Raw genomic sequence first — 16576 nt, 5'->3', positions numbered from 1 at the left:
GTGGGGCAGCCATGGGACACGTGGCCCCGTGGCAGGTATGGGGCAGCCCTGGGACACGTGGTCCCGTGGCAGGTGTGGGGCAGCAGTGGGACACGTGGTCCCATGGCAGGTGTGGTGCATCCATGGGACACGTGGCCCCATGGCAGGTGTGGGGGCAGCAGTGGGACACGTGGCCCCATGGCAGGTGTGGGGCAGCAGTGGGACACATGGCCCCATGGCAGGTGTGGGGCAGCAGTGGGACACGTGGCCCCGTGGCAGGTGTGGGGCAGCAGTGGGACATATGGCCCCATGGCAGGTGTGGGGCAGCAGTGGGACACGTGGCCCCGTAGCAGGTGCGGGGGAAGCCCTGGGACACATGGTCCCGTGGCAGGTGTGGGGCAGCAGTGGGACACGTGGCCCCATGGCAGGTGTGGGGGCAGCCCTGGGACACGTGGCCCCATGGCAGGTGTGGGGGCAGCCGTGGGACACGTGGTCCCGTGGCAGGTGTGGGGCAGCAGCGTGGCGTCCCCTGCCCAGGCTAAGGCAGCCACATGGTGTTGTGGAGCCTGGGGATCCAGTCCAGCTGTGCCCCGGCCGTGGAGCCTGTGGGTGTCTCTGACCCCCGTGGTTCTTCCCGCACACGAAGTCACCCAGAGTCCATCCGTGGGCCACGAACACCTTGAGGAGCCCCAGCAGCGGGGCAGCCAGGGCCTCGTGAAGCTTGGGCGCTGGAGGGGCTCTGCTCCCTTCTTTCTCCAGCAGCTGGCAGGAACCGGGGGCGGAGCTGGCCGGGAGCTGTGGTCGGGGCGGGGCCCGCAGGCCCCTGTATTATGGGGGGGGGGGTTCTCTCTACTTCAGCCAGGCTTGACCTCAGCCCCGAGGTGGCCTTGGCCGCCCCTCCCAGGCTCTGAGGCTCCAGGCCCCCTCCCCAAGCAGACACCTGAAGCGGGCACCCCTCCGTCCCGGGGCTGGTGAACTCCGCGCCGGCCCAGCATCCTAATCCCAGCCCAGTCCCCGCAGTGCGCAATCGAGGCCTCGAGAGCTGATAAATTAGTCTCGGGAACCAGGCGGCTTCCCCGTGTAAAAGGTCACCCCGACTTTGTTCTGGGTGAGGGTTTATCTCGGCCGCAGGGAGACAGACAATGCCTGGGGCCAAATGGCAGGAATCTCAGCTCCGCTGGTGAAATTACTGCGCTGATAAAGGCAGAATGGACTTCAGAAAGATCTAAATGGGACAGGAGTGGATGTAGGCATTTCCGAACGTGATTGAACAGGGACAGCACAATGGGACGCACAATTAAACCGGGCATTAGCCGGGGAAGAAGAGACGCGGCCTGGGAGCCAGACAAAGGGTGGGCCCCGCGGCCCCGCGTGGGGCTGGTAATCCCTGTCCAGCCCCGTGCGGCCGGGGCGGAGGGCGAGCCGGAGGCAGCGGCTCCTGGCTGGGGGCCTTCCCCAGAGGGCGGGAGGCGGATGTCACAGCCAACCGGCTCCTGGACAAGGGGCTCCGGCCCACAGCTCGCAGGCAGCCCCCTGGGGCCCCCAGAGTCGGGCGGTGAGGATGCTCCCGTGGTTTCCAGGCCACTGCCGGGGGCGCCTGGACGCACAGGACGTCAGCTCTCTGCTCGGACTAAGCTCACCCCCCAGAGATGCACCCTCAGCCGCCCGGAACCATGGCTGCAGCTACCCTCGGTCAGAGCAAAGCCAGATGCGACTCGGAGCTTGCTCGGGGGCCATGCGTGCGAGTGGGCGGGCAGACAGGCGGCTGCAGGTGGACTGTCCCCCACTCGGCCCCTGGGGGAGGGGCCCTGAGAGGCTGCGCCGCCCGCGGCTCTGGCTGAGGCCAAGGTGTCCAGGACACGCGGAGAACACATTCCTGCGCCGGGGGATGACCGCACACAGGAATTCCCACCCCCAGAAGCTGATAAGCGGGCGAGGCCTGGCTGGGCCAGCAGGTCCCAGGCTCACATCTGTCCCTGTCCCATGACCCAGGAGACCTTTTATGGCCTGGAACGCCCGCCCAGGCTCTGGTGTGACTGGCGGGGGGTGGGGTCCCTGGGGATCGTCCTGGCCAGCAGCAGCCCCACCCTCACAAGCCCGGCTGCCCTCACAGGCCTGCTGCTCCCTGCCGGCCTGGCTGCTGGGCGCTCACTGGAAACGCGCGTACGGCAGGCACAGGCGAGGGGCACCGGGGACGCTCCATCCCTGTGCTCACCGGCCCAGCCCACGCTGCAGGGAGGGTGAGACGGGCCAGGCTCTCCTTCTCCGGGTCTCACTGAGAAGCCGGGGGCCGGGGGCCCAGGACCTGCAGAGCTGGGTGGACAGAGGCCAGGGGCCGGGGGTCCCTGCTGTCTGCGTGCGTCTGGACAGGAGCTGCAGAGGATGTGCCTGGGGGTCGGCCTGGCGCTGCGCCCTGGGGCCGTGAACCTGGGACCCTGTGGGATTCGCCTCCCTCTCTGAGGCTGGGGTCCCAGCCGCACGGCGAGGGAGGAAGATGGCGGTGCCCCGAGTGTCTTCCAGAAATGCCGGAGCCCATCCGGACCTGGGCCTCCACTGCCACGCCCTGGCTGGCAGCCACTGAGCGGCACGCTGCTCTGTGGGGTGTGGGGGCTGCAGGGCCCACTCCCCAGCCTGCACAGCGGCAACCCCTTTCTCCCCAGTGCCCCACCCACGGGCACGGCCCCCTCGGTCGCCCACCCCTTTCTTTGTCCCCCAAGTCCCATCGGGGGCCTCAGCTTTCTGAGGGTCCTCTCCAGGGGAGGAGGGGAGCCGAGGTGCCCCCTTTCTCAGCCTATATGGGGATTAGAAGTTGGGTTCCTGGGACCTTCCCAGGAAGTCAAGCCGTCGGGAAGAGATGCAGCCGGGCTCCCCTGGGGGTTCTCAGCTGTTGGAGGACCCTGGAAGGTGTCCCTGGTCCAGGGCCCCACACAGCTCCTTCCTGACCCCGACTTCAGGCTGGGGGGCAGCTCTCTGGACCTGGGGATGTCCAGGGCGGGGCGCGAGCAGCAAGGGCCCCGTGTGGACAGTGCCCACTCCCATCGGGGCCCTGCCTTAGGAGTGCGGAGACTGAGCCCAGAGTCATGGCGCCGGCTCTGGCCCTGCTGGAGCCCTTACTGGCCTCCCGGCACCCAGAGTGCCCACGTGGCCACGGCAACAGGCTGGCTTTTCTCTACCTGCCCCGGGGGGGGGGGTGTCTCACGATCCTGGCCTGGGAGAGGCTGGGGAGGGGGCGGGGGACCCACAGCAGCTCCCTCTGCGACACTGGTGGCCAGGGAGCTGACAGCACTGGTGGGGACCCCGGGGCGCAGTTGGTGCCTGCCCCAGCAGCTCTCCCCCCTGCCCGGCGGCCCTCGCAGATGGGGGGCTTTGCCAGCTCCTCAGGAAGATGGAAGGGGAGGGGGCCGGCCCAGCCCCCTCCCCCGGCTCTATTCCCACCTCCCTGGTCCCCCGGCGGCAGGGCTGGAGCTCCGGCGGGCTCTGCTGTCACTGTGCTGTCACCGGGGGGTGTGAGCGTGTGGGATCAGGGGGCACAGTACCATTTAAGAAGCTGGTATTCGTGGATGTCTCTCGAATATGAAAAGAAAATATTTATTTCCTTTTTCGCTTGTGAATCAGAGTTGCTCTATTTAAAGAAAGTCCCTCTGCTGCCTGCGGCCGAGTTATTTCCCCTTAAGGAAATGGAGAGCAGAGCTGGGAGGCATTCTTAGTCATTCCGTCTCCTTTTTTCTAAAATTCCTTATATACCCGTGCTCGGGCGGGCGGAGATAGTGCCGGCTCTCATGGCATTCCTGGGCTGAGAACGCCCGGACCTGATGTCACCGTGCCTGCCAGGCAGCCTTGGGACAGCTTGAGGTCTGGTTCCTGCGCTCGCCTGGCTGACGTCCTGGGGCGGCCGGCTGGGGGTGGGGGGCCCTGCACTCCCCGGAGCCCAGGGCCTGACCCCAGCTCAGGACCCTCCTGGGGCACCACCCTGGGGCTGGAGTGTCCACTGAGGGCCGTCCACGCGTGGCCGTCCAGGGCGCTTCCATCCCTAGGAGAGCCGGGCAGAGAGCCGGGCGGGTGCCACCCAGGCTTCTCGCCTTGAGTAAAGCCCCCGGCAACAGGCAGGTCACAGGCGCTCCTGGGGGCCCAGGTTTCATCTCCGGCATCGGGCAGGGACCAGGGACGAGGAGCAGGGTGTGACACCTGCCTGGGCTCCCGCCCTCAACTCCAGCCCCTGCCCAGCGGCTGCTCCTCCCCCCACCCTCCCCCGCCATGAAAAGGCTCAAACCTCAGGTGAGGAGGCCCAGGGTCCCCACCCAGCACTCAGCTCCAGGGTCAGGGCAGGAGAGAAGTGACAGCAGAGCTGTGTGTGCGTGTGTGCGGCAGTCACAGCGGGAGGGTGTGCACACGAGCGTCCCGGAGCCCGTGTGTGCACACGTGTGCATGTGTGAGAGCCCATGGTGTGCACGTGTGTGCATGAAGCTGGCGTGTGGGAGCGCACGGGGTCCGAGGAGAGAGAAAAGCACGCCCGCTCCCTGCCATGGCCTGCAGTTGGCCCCTGCCCGCCCTCCCCGGACCCGGGCAGCCTCAGCCCTGGGCCCCCAGCGGAGTAGCCGGCCTTCCAGGCTGGTTTTCGCTGTCTCAGCTGGAACCCAGAGTCCCAGCCTTGGCCACGCCTGCGGGCTCCTGGCTCCGTGGTCCTCCTGCCACGCTGGACAAGCACAGGCGTCCGGCATGTGCTCCGGGTCTCCTTCCCCAAGACCAGGGTTCGGGTGAGAATCTGCATTAAATTCACAGGGGTTCCCCAGGACCTGAGTGTGGGGCTGCAGGTGCCCATGACGCCCCCAGGCCCTCTGCACCTTGGAGGCCAGGCTTGGGGGGGGGGGCACAGGATCGTAGCACTGGAGACCCCAGCAGCCCCTGGCCACTCCCCCTACCTGACTCCCCAGAGCATCTCCGGTGCTGGTTGGGTTTGTTGACTGAATAAATGAGGCCATTTGAGCAAATTCTGCCGATAACTGAGTCCCCATCACTTCTCAGAGACAGACGCCGACTCATTGCAAAAGCACCAGGAGGGTCTTTCTGGAGGACCCAACAGAGGACAGGGACTGCAGCTGGGACCACGGTGTCAGCGGGAAGCCTGCAGCCGGGAGCCCGGACCGGCCCCCAGCCCCAACCTGGCGGACCTGGGACCTGGGCAGGGGCCTCCCAGGCAGCAGCTCCCAGCTCTGCCCCCCCCCACCTCCTCTTAATTAGCAAAATAAATAGCATGGTGACAAATGTCCTGACCTCCTAGAATGACCAAAGCTTTGTTTCCTCTGACCCCAGGCAACAAAATGCAATCACGGGGGATATGGGGGGGGGCTGATCCCAGCACAGGGGGCTCCACACTGGGGGTTCTGATCCCAACACAGGGGGTTCCACAGTGGGGGGACTGATCCCAGCACAGCACAGGGGGGCTTCACGGGGGGGGGACTGATCCCAGCACAGGGGGGCTTCACGGGGGGGGGGGGGCTGATCCCAGCACAGAGGGGCTTCACGGGGGGGGGACTGATCCCAGCACAGGGGGGCTTCACGGGGGGGGCTGATCCCAGCACAGGGGGGCTTCACGGGGGGGGCTGATCCCAGCACAGGGGGGTTCCACGGGGGGGGGCTGATCCCAGCACAGGGGGGTTCCATGGTGGGGGGGTTGATCCCAGCACAGGGGGGTTCCATGGTGGGGGGGACTGATCCAAGCACAGGGGGGCTTCACGGGGGGGGGGACTGATCCCAGCACAGGGGGGCTTCACGGGGGGGGCTGATCCCAGCACAGGGGGGTTCCATGGTGGGGGGGTTGATCCCAGCACAGGGGGCTCCCTGACTCCCTGCAGGGGGGATGGATGGGGCGGGGTGGAGGCTGAGCCCAGCTCCTCCAGACAGAAGGTGGGGTGCGCAGCCAGCTCTGGGCCTCTGACACAGGTGTGCCCCATCCAGGATGGTGAGGGGTCACTTCCTGGTGCCCCCCACAGACATGGAGGAGGAGCAGATGCCCCGGGGCCACGCGTGGGAGTGGGCACAGCAGGGGAGGCTCAGCTGCCCGCCCAGCCCTGTGTAGCAAGGACGCTGCCGGACCTTGAACCCGGATCCCTCGACCTCTGTGCCCAATGCCCACTTGCTCCCTCGGCTGTGGGTCCCCATGGGGGCCCCTGGAGGAGAAGTGGTCCCCTGGGCAGAGCGTCCCCGGCCCCGCACGCTGGCCGGGCCTGGAGCCTGCACTGCATCCCAGCTGCGCGGTCCTGGGCAAGAGCTTGCAGAGCCAGGACGGCCGTGTCCACGGCGACCTCAGGAGCGGCACGGAGCCCACGTGTGTGTCAGGTGCTGCCCCTGTCACCCTCTGCGGAGGTGACCCCACCCCCTGGAGCGGCACAGCCGACGGCAGATCCTCCCCGGATTTGCCCAGTGTGCGGTCTCTTCCTTCCCAGGAAATGCAGGCTGTGTGCAACGCGGTAAAACTGAACCCGACTCACTGCCAGCCCGAGAGGCCACAGTGACACACGGGACACACATGACACGTGGGACACACGGGACACACATGACACGTGGGACACACGGGACACACGGGACAGCCGTGAGTGCACACTTGGGCTGTGCTGTCTCTGGGATCCGCCCTGGCTGGTCCTAGCCTGACCCGCTTCCCCTGCTGGCCACACACCTGCGCACGCAGAGGCCCGGATGGAAGGGGCCAGTGGTCAGACCCTCGTGTTCTGCAGCAGTGGCCGGGGTGGCTGTGGGAGGCCCCTCTAGTGTCTGGAATGGCAGAGACCGGGCAGCAGGGCCTAGATTCTCCCTCCTGGATCCCGGCCAGGTCGGCAGTTCACCGGCCAGCTGGGGACAAGGCCCCGAGAGGGTCTCCTGCCCCGCTCAGGAAAGGGGAGAAAACATGGGAACAGCAGGCGTGGCTTCAGAACATGGAAATCCCTGGGGAGGCGGTCACCAATCCCCCCTAAAGGCCCCCACTGCAGTCTGTGGAGCTGGACAGAAGCCCCCTCCCGAGCCACTGACTCCTGGCCAAGCAGGGCTGAAGTCTCCAGGCCACTTGCTCCCTCCCGGCTCCTCCCCCCGCCATGGATCCCACCATTGCCCCCAGCCCCCGGCCCCCGGCCCAGCACCAAGACACAAAGAGCCACTCCCGCCCCTTCTGCCGAGAAAACAAGGTAACGAGATAGCACCCAGGAGGACGTGGGACAGAGGCGGAGAGGTGGCCGAGAGGTCAGGACCGCGGGCGGCGCACGCACACACGCAGACGGGAAGTCAGACCACAGAGTCAACAGGTGTGGCCCGGCTAGGCCTGGCACGGAGGGGGCCGCACAGATACGCGACACGCCGTTTCTTTAAGGGAAAGAGAAAGGCAAACAGAGAACAAAGGCAGCCCAAGGTCGTCGGCAGCAACCCCCCCACGCTCCCCCCAGCCCGCGGCAGCCGCCGACCACCAGTCCAGCCTTGCACTGCCCGTCACGCTAACGCCCGCCCACTCCTGTGCACGCACCGGGCAGGCAAGCGTGGCCATGGCCGGGTCCACTCCTCCACCATCAGGGATCCACTCCCAGCCTCTCTACCTCCTGCCTGGCCTGGGCCCTGGCCCCTGGCCCACGGCCAGTCCGCCCTGAGGGTGACCTTCCCCTGAGTCCCTGTGTCCCATACACACTGGCCCGCCACCTCCAGGCAGCAGGGGACGTGACCCATCACCATGAAGTCCAGCTGGCCCTCTCCTCTGTCCAGCTGGTCAACCGACCTCCCGGCTGGACTCCGAGTCCCGGCACCCAGGCCCCCTGAACGCCCAGGACGACAGCTGCACGGGACCCCGCGTGCTAGCATGGACCCCCGCCCCCCTGCCCGCCTGCAGGGGTGAGGCCCCAGCCCTCTCTGCTCGGAACCAAAGCACTGACGGCTGAGAGACGCGGCAGGGCCAGGGTGGGGTCTGCCCCACGGACGGCACCCCCAGGACTAGCCCCTCCAGGGCCGACCTCAGCCAAGCAGCTGGGGTGGCTGGAAGACACCCCAGGAACCCAGGTTTGCATTCTCGTTCCCAGCAGGCAGGTCCCCCACCACATGCCACGGGAACCGGCTGCGTGGGGCTGGCGCAGGGGCAGGCCAAGGAGGGAACCGCCGAGACCCCTTTGAGAGCCCCCCAAGGCGACATCGTTCCTGGCCAGGGCACCGAGCGAGGTCCCTCCCTGGCAGGGGGCTTCTGTGGAGCAGCTGGGGGTGCGGCCAGCAGGTGCGACGCTGGGTTGGGGGGGGTGAGGCCATGGTTGGGGGGGGGCGAGCAGCACGGCGCCCATGACGGACACACGTCCTCCCAGCCTCCACCGTGCCCGTCGCGCCCTCTGAGCCACAGGATAAAATAACCCTGGGAAACGTGACATTCCAATGCTGTCCCCACGGAGCCCCCGCCCCGGGCAGCGGCCGCCCGCCCGCTGTATAAACAGACGATCAATCACTCTGGTCGCGCGGCGCTCACCTCCCATCCGAAGCCGGCCTCCTTCAGCACCGCCGGGGGCGCCACCGTGTACGGCCCAAACCGCTCCCCGACCTCCATCCTCTTCTTGGCCCAGATGCCCAGGCCGGCGCCCGGGATGGACGACTCACGCAGCTCGAAGTCGGGCGGGACCGGGATGTCCTCCGGGATGTAGACGGGCGCCTCGTAGGGGGAGCCCTCCTTGGGGGTGAAGTCCTCGCTCCTGGGGAAGGGCGACGGTGGCCCCACGGGGATGGGGGACATGATGCTGTCTTCCGTCTCGTCCTCGGCGCTCTGGCCGGCCAGCAGCTCCGTGTCAGGCTCGTACATATTATTTACAACGTCGCCGTCACCTGAGGGAGAAAGGACAGTGTCAGCCTCGGCGGCACCCCCCCCCCCACGGTGGAATGTGGGCACGCGAGGCCCAGCAGGTGCCCAGCCAAGCCGCCACCCCCAACGGCAGTCACCCTCAGCGGCCCTGCGAGGCCGAGCTCCCAGCAGGAGCAGCAGTCGCCCCTGGCTGCTCCCGCCCTCCCCAGGGCCCTGCAGCCACCTGAGCTCGGGCCTGGGGCTCCTGCGGCAGGAGGACCAGGAGGGAGCTGCCCGCACCACCCACGTCCAGGGACAGGGGTAAAGCCGTCCGGCCACACCGACCAGGGCTGCTGGGGGGCTTTGGCCCTGCACCCCTCGCCCCCGGCTCGCCTCTGTAGCCCTGGGAGGAGGCAGGACTTGGGCTAACGGGGCATTTGCCGAGGGCTGCTGTCCTGACACGGGCTGCCCTGGACATCCCGCCGGGGCTGCTGGGCCAGGGGGAGGTTCCTGGAAGTTCCCCACGACCTCGTGGCCCGCGGAGGTCAAGGGCATGGAACTCACAGGGAGGGGACCGAGCACTGGGGAAAGGCTGGCCAGCCTGTCTGGCTGGAACTGGCCTGGTAGCGCCACCTGGCCCGTTCCCGAGGCAGATGGGCCCCGGGCAGGACGTGGCAGGGGAGGGAGGGGGCCAGGGGCACGGGCAGGAGCCGGCCAGGAAGCAGGGGCAGCGTCTGCCCAAAGTGCTGCATGCGGGGACTCCCAGCAGCACTAACCACCAGGCAGAACCACCAGGCCGAGGCAGCCGCAGCGCCCGGCAGACAGGGACGTGGGGGTGTGTCCACACTCTGACAACGCCCCGGGCACTTGGGGCGTCTTGAGGAACTGCTGCGAAGGTCAGCGGCAGGTCCCTCGCGTCAGACCCCAGCTCTGGGCCCGGTCACCCATGTCCGCCGGACCCCAGCCCCTCCCTGGCCTCCGAGGCCACGGTGACCGTGTGGGAATGCCACTCCAGTCCCCACAAACACACACAATGACTTCCGATTAAAAACGTCTGAAAACATCACACAGAGGACCGTCATGGTGAGGGTCCTCACCAGCAGCCGGGAGGTGGCGGGGGCGGGCGTGGGCCTGGGGGAGGCCAGCGCCAGGTGTGGGGTCTCCTCTGGGGACGCGGTGGGGGTGGTGTTTAAGCCCCTGCACTGTTGGCTTTCAAAGGCCGACGTAAGTCAGGTGAGCGCTGCCTCCATCAGAGAACGCGGGGTGGGGGCAGGACGTGGAGAGCTCAGCCAGAGCCGGACCCCATGGCTGGCTCCTGCCTGGGCGACTGCTGACCCCTGATGGAGGTCATCCCGCCCAAGTCCCTCCTTCCGCCGTGGCCAAAGTGGCCCTCGAGCCGCGGGTCCAGGGCCCCGGGCAGCTCTGTGCTAAAGCTGCAGAGCGTGGTCCCCGGGAGTGACCGAGCGCAGGGGGAGCGCTGTGGGTCCACTCGTAAGCTCAGTGGTCTTCCTGCTTTCCCTGGCCGCCCGGGGGTCTCTGCAGAAACCAGACACGGAGCTGCCGCGCGGCTCCCTGCACCCCAGAGACCCCCGGGCTGCCTGGGGGCTATGCACGGTGCCACGGCGAGGGGCTTCCACCTGAGCTGTCGCCGCCCCACCAAAGTCAGGCTGGACGCAGCGGGTCCTGCCCCAGCCCGCCGTGGGGTCGCCCACCGTGGGGGTCCCCGTCCCGGGCACATCCACCGAGGGGCTCAGACGGCCATGTTCTGTCCCGCTCCGGTTCCACTTCCCCAGTGCCCCCGGGCGGCAGGAAAGTCCACAGCAGCTTTAACTCCTAGTTCCTAGTGCAGGGGAGCGGTGCTGCTCCCTGCTGAGTGGGGCGGCTCTGCGCGCGGGGCCTGGGGACCCCGGCCTCCCAGGCCTGGGGTCCTGGGGTTAAGTGATAGCCCGCAGCCTCCAGGAAAACTCGACTCCATTTTGCGTCTGAGCGGCTGGGGTCTCCTGGTTCCAGGGTGGGTGAGGGGTCACTTAATTAAGTGTGCAAAGGATGTTCAGAGAAAATGAGGGGCAGGGGGCAGCCCCCAGGCCCTGAGAAAGCAGGAGGCCACTGGGAGAGGCCGGGGGCAGCCGGGGCATCGGCTCAAAGCTCAGCTCCTCTGGGCCACAGGCGCGAGCCAGGACGGCCGCATTGGGCCCCTGCGCACCGTGCACTGGCCACGGTGACCTGGTGCACTTAGCATAGGAAGTGCTGGGAGCTCCGGACGGCCCTGGCCCTGGATTGCTGGGGCCCGGGGGTCCTTGCTGGGTCTCGTGCTAGGGCTGCGTGAGCGAGGCCCTGTCTTGGCCATCTGCAGCCTTGGCCACGGCCGGGGGCACCAAGGGGACCCTTCTGGGTCAGGGTGTGGCCTGCTCAGTCCCCTGTACGTGGGGCCAGCTGTCCAGGCCTGGCCATCGCACCTGCAGGCCCCCCCGAGGGTGTGTGATGTGTGAGTGAATGTAACGGCACGTGCTGCATGAGGGTGAGCGTGTGTGTGGATGTGTGGATGGGCGCGGGGTAGACGTGGCTGGTGGTGTATGTGTGAGAACATGCGTGTAAACATGTATGAGGGTGTGAGTGTGCCAGTGTGAACATATGTGTAGTAAACATGTGAGAGTGAGTATGTACATGTGTGTGAACATGTATGAGGGTGTGAGTGTGCCAGTGTGAACATGTGTGTAGTAAGCATGTGAGAGTGAGTATGCACATGTGTGTGAACATGTATGACTGTGAGCCTGTGTAAGCACTGTGACCTCTGAGCGTGCGTGTGAACGACGTCTAGACATGTATGAGTGTGAACGTGTGTAAACATGTGTGACCGTGTGCATGTGTGCTGTGGCCATGCGAGCCCGCCAGCCCGGCAGAGGGGAGCTCAGGGGCCCTGGAACTCTGCCTGGGTAGGAGGACCTCGCTGTCGTCCACTGGGCTCCGGGTAGGAGGACCTCGCTGTCGTCCACTGGGCTCCGGGTAGGAGGACCTCGCTGTCGTCCACTGGGCTCCGGGTAGGAGGACCTCGCTGTCGTCCACTGGGGACCCTCGCCAAGAAGGGAGAGCGAGGCGGCCACGACAGGCCCAGCAAGGCATCCCTGAGAACCAAACCCAGGCTCCGGGGCCCCCGAGACCCCAAGTACCCGCCGGCGGCGTCACGGTGAGCGACGGCTGCCACCAACAGGTCCCGGGCAGGGACTGGGCCTGCACCCCCTCGCCAAGGTCTGAGCCCACCCCTCACCCCTCCCCCACACCACGCCTCCTTGCTCCGGATCTGCCCCTGCACCTGGACGCTCTGCCCACTCCAGCCCACGGCAACCCTCGGACGGCGGCCCCCACACCCTGGCACCGCCGGCCTCTGCAAGGCCCTTGGGAGCAGGAAGTCCAACAACTGGAGGGGACCGGCCACACAGCCACGCGGCCACACAGCCACGCTCAGTGGCACCGACACGGGCACAGGCGTGGGCTGCTCCTGGAAGCGGGAGGGGCGCCAGGGAGGGGAGCGAGGGGCTCCCTGTGGAGGGGAGGCAGCGGGGCATCTGCAGCCACAGCAGGGAGAGGAGACCCGGCGCTTCCACAGGCGACACGGCCATCGTCGCTGTGTCTGAGCGGCTGGACACAGACCGGCCCGGAACACGGCCCACACTGCGGCAAGGGCCTGCAAACGAGGCGGCCCCACAGCCCCGCAGGCACCACGGCTGGGGAACCCGGGGCCCCGCGGTGCCCAGCTCTGCGTCGGCTCTCAACCACAGCCACGAAATGTAGCACAGCCCAGGAGCCGCCTCGCCCGGCCCCTTCCTGTGTGTGCACCACCACCACTTCCTGTGTGTGCACAGCTACTTCCTGTGTGTGCACCACCACCACTTCCTGTGTGTGCACAGCTACTTCCTGTGTGTACACAGCTGCCCCTTCCTGTGTGCGCACAGCTACTTCCTGTGTGTGCACAGCTACTTCCTGTGTGTGCACAGCCGCCCCTTCCTGTGTGTGCACCACCACCACTTCCTGTGTGTACATAGCCGCCCCTTCCTGTGTGTGCACAGCCGCCCCTTCCTGTGTGCGCACAGCTACTTCCTGTGTGTGCGCCACCACCACTTCCTGTGTGTGCACAGCTACTTCCTGTGTGTGCACCACCACCACTTCCTGTGTGTGCACAGCTACTTCCTGTGTGTACACAGCTGCCCCTTCCTGTGTGCGCACAGCTACTTCCTGTGTGTGCACAGCTACTTCCTGTGTGTGCACAGCCGCCCCTTCCTGTGTGTGCACCACCACCACTTCCTGTGTGTACATAGCCGCCCCTTCCTGTGTGTGCACAGCCGCCCCTTCCTGTGTGCGCACAGCTACTTCCTGTGTGTGCGCCACCACCACTTCCTGTGTGTGCACAGCGCCCTGCAGCCACGTCCTGGGAGCTCTGCCCTCTCCCTGTCGCGTCGCCATCGTCAGGGTCAGGAATGGCAGCAGGTGCGCCTGTTCCCCTGCAGAGGCTCCCACAGGACCCCAGGCTGGGTGGGGGCCCGGGGTGGGGCCTGGCCTCCGGGTCACCTGGCAGCTTGGCCTGGGCACCCCAAGCCCCTGCCTGTGACAGCCTGTCGGGCTGTCCTCCCGGAAACTGCACTCCATTGACCTGAGGCCGACCTTGGGGAGGGGTCACCCGTCCCCCAGAGTGGGGAAGAACAGAGCGTGGCGGGGAGGAGGGGAGGGACAGCCCCGGCCTCCAGCCCGCGGGGACAAGGGGACCCTCAGAGGTCACACAGGGCTCAAAACCCAGGCTTGCTGGCAGCCATCGGACGGTGGCGGGCAGCCTCCCGCAGGCCCTGCCCTTGCCAGCCAAGCCCATTCGCTGTGGACGCTGGGGGACGGCCCTGCCCAGTGAGGACACCTGGGCTGGACACGGCCCGCCAGTGCCCACCCTGCACACGCTGCTGCCCTCACGGCCCCTAGAACCGAGCCCCTGCAAGACCCCAGCCCCGGCTGGGATCTCACAGCTGCTGGAGGTGGGCGTGGCCGGCAGAGCAGCCTCTGGGTCTAACCCGGGAGCAGCATCTTCCCCCCGACAACAGACCCACGTGTCCACCCTGGGCCTGTGTGAGGACCCCATGACCACACGTGTCCTGCTGGCTCCCACGCAGCTCCCGGCTGCCCGTGGATCTCTCCCACAAGCACCCCGGCAGCGCGGGGTCCAGACCAGGTTCCCAGGTCAGGCACAGGCAAGCCCTGCCCAGCACCTGCCACGGCCTCCACCCCCGGACTGCGGCCAGGCCTCCTGGAGGCCGGGGGCGGTGCAGGCTGTGCCGAGCCCGTGGCTTCCTGCTGTGGGGCTGGGAGCCAGGAGAAGCCACAGGACGCAGAGGCCGTGCCAGGGTCAAATGGAACAAAACCGGCCCTGCAGGGGACGAACTGGGGAGGAGCTGAGGGCCCAGGTGCACCCGGGGGGCACGACAGTGTGCCCAGGCCACGTGCCAGGTGTCCACGCATGGGAAGGGCGTGGCTCCCCACAGAGGGACCCACAGCCAGGCCGGCCCCAGGCCCCTGCGTCGAGTTGGAGCGGCCTCTCTGAGCGTCCAGCCTGCCTGCTGACCCCACAGACTCCTGGGAGGAACAAAGTGGCACCCGGTCCCCTGGGAGGGCCTGGCCTTGCTGCTTCTGCCGGGGCAGTGGGCACCAGTGGGCAGGGCAGGCCTGTGGGGACACAGGCAGACACAAAACGCGGGACCTGAGGCCGCCCGGGCTGTAGGGGTGGGGAGGGGACAGAGGCTGCCCAGAGCCCAGTGGCCAGTGGCCGGCACAGGCCTAGAGCCCTCCCCCGGGGCGCACGTGGCGTGGGCGGTCAGAGCCCCTGACGGCCGTGTTACAGCACCCAAGGACTTGGGCCGCCGTGACCCGGCGTGCAGAGGAGGTGGCAGGGTCACCTGTTCTGACCCCGCAGGACGGCGGTGCTGACGTGGCCTCCCAAAGCTCCCTCCTCCCCTAAGGGCATCTTCACAGGCGAGGGGGAGCCGGGAGCTGACGGCGCTGGCATGAAGGGGTCCCACGCGGCCCCGCATGGAACGCAAGGTTTCAGTTACGGTAGAACCCAGGCCTGGCCGAGCCCCTCGGTCCGTTTGTCAGCGAGGCCCCTGTGCTTCCTGGTCGGCCGGCACTGACCGGTCCCCGGGACGCAGGAACCCCAGACCGCGGGTCTCCCCCAGGAGAGCCAAGACCACAGGAAGCCGAGAATTCAAAACCCAAACGCACCGGTTAATTCCGGCCCAGCCCGTAGAGAAAAGGTGGCCGGGAAGGCGAGGCCGCGGTGTGGGCAGACGGCCGGGTCCCAGCAGAACCAGGACACGGAGCCCCCGCAGCCACACAGCTCAGGCCCGGGACTCCCAGCGGCGACACAGGAGGCAGCGCAGGGTCAGGCCCAGCTGCCCGGCTCCCCAGGGGGCCCAGGCACAACGACGACGATACGTGGCTGCCTTGGGGACGTACCCAGGACAGGGCCCAGGGAGCCACCGACCCCGCTCTCGCATGGTGGCTGCACCCAGCTAGTGCGTCAAGCGTGTGAAGCTCGGAGAGCGACGGCTTAGCCAAGGCCGCGCAGCTGCCCGGGGCCAAGGCGGGAGCCACGTGGACGGCCGTGCTGCTCAGGCTCTCAAGGGCCATCTCCGCGGCACCACGCCCTCTCTGCACGTGTGCCTGGGCGGGGGGTGGACACATGGACGTGGGAGTGGACAGGAGTGGGTGGATGGATGGATGGGGAGACAGGATGAGTGTGGAAATGGACAGATGGGATAAGTGGTGGATGCATGGGCGGGGAGAAGGCGAGAGGGCGGATGGGTGGACGGGTGGGCGGGTGGTAGACGGATGGGTAGGTGCACAGATGAGAGGGTGCTTGGATGGATTTATTGATGGGTAGGTGGGTGATGGATGGGCGAGTGGATGGATGGATGGGTGGGTGGATGGACGTGCAGGTAGATGGGTGGATAGGTGGATGCATGGATAAGTGGATGGATGAGTGGGTGCCAGGTGGATTGATTGATGGGTGGGTGGGTAGATGGACGGATGGGTAGGTGGGTGCATAGATGGATGGGTGGGTGGGTAGATGGACAGACAGACAGACAGACCGGTGGGAGCACCCTGGGAGCAGTGCTTCACCGGAAAGATGCCAGGCACCCCAGCGCATTCTCCCAACCCCTTCCCTGGCCTGCAGCCCCCTCCCCAGGACTCTGGCCACCTCCCCTGCCGCTCTGCCTCGCATCTACAGGACCCCCGGGCGGGCGCAGCCGCTGGTCCTCCCAGAAGGAAGCCTGGCCCTTGGCCGCCCTCAGCCCACCCATGGGGCAGCCATGGCCCCGCATCCCAGGATGGGGTGAGCACATCCCGAGCCCAGGGGCTTCACGCTCCCACCTGAGCCTCCCTGGAGACGGGGACACCCTCCTTTCCCTCTCGGCGCCGAGCGGGGAGCCACACGGAGACTCCATGGAGGCTGTGAACCTCACAAGGGTGGTCTCGCCCGCTGCGCGGGGGAGGGTCCTGGCGGGAGGGGAGGGCGTGTGGAGCACGCACCTCGCGCCACCCCCCCCCCCCAGCAGCTGGCAGAGCGCAGACCAGGAAGCTTGGTTTCTCCGTCTTGGGCAGGTGGGGGGGTGGTCCATGCAGCCACATCTCTGCCTCCCCCACCACGACGGCTCTTGGGACTGCAGAGGGCGCCCGGAAGACCCCCTCCCCGAACCCCGTTCACTGGAAAGGGGAACCCCGGGCTGGGGACGGCTCCTCTGCCTTGACTGTCCCGCAGCCGGCCGTGGCTTG

General features: G+C 67.4%; 1 protein-coding gene across 5 annotated transcripts in view; it reads right to left on the bottom strand.

The window, feature by feature from the left end:
• PRDM16 (PR/SET domain 16) overlaps positions 1 to 16576 on the bottom strand; it is a 246776-nt gene that overhangs the window by 157224 nt on the left and 72976 nt on the right. For all 5 annotated transcript variants that reach the window (XM_062190314.1, XM_062190315.1, XM_062190316.1 and 2 more), the window contains exon 2: positions 8462 to 8811. In XM_062190314.1, coding sequence (XP_062046298.1) covers positions 8462 to 8811 — 350 coding nt within the window. The remainder of the gene's footprint in view (positions 1 to 8461; positions 8812 to 16576) is intronic.

This window comes from Lepus europaeus, chromosome 5 (assembly GCF_033115175.1).
Source record: "Lepus europaeus isolate LE1 chromosome 5, mLepTim1.pri, whole genome shotgun sequence".
In the NCBI taxonomy this organism is placed as follows: domain Eukaryota; kingdom Metazoa; phylum Chordata; class Mammalia; order Lagomorpha; family Leporidae; genus Lepus; species Lepus europaeus.
This window is presented reverse-complemented; position numbering and strand designations above follow the sequence as displayed.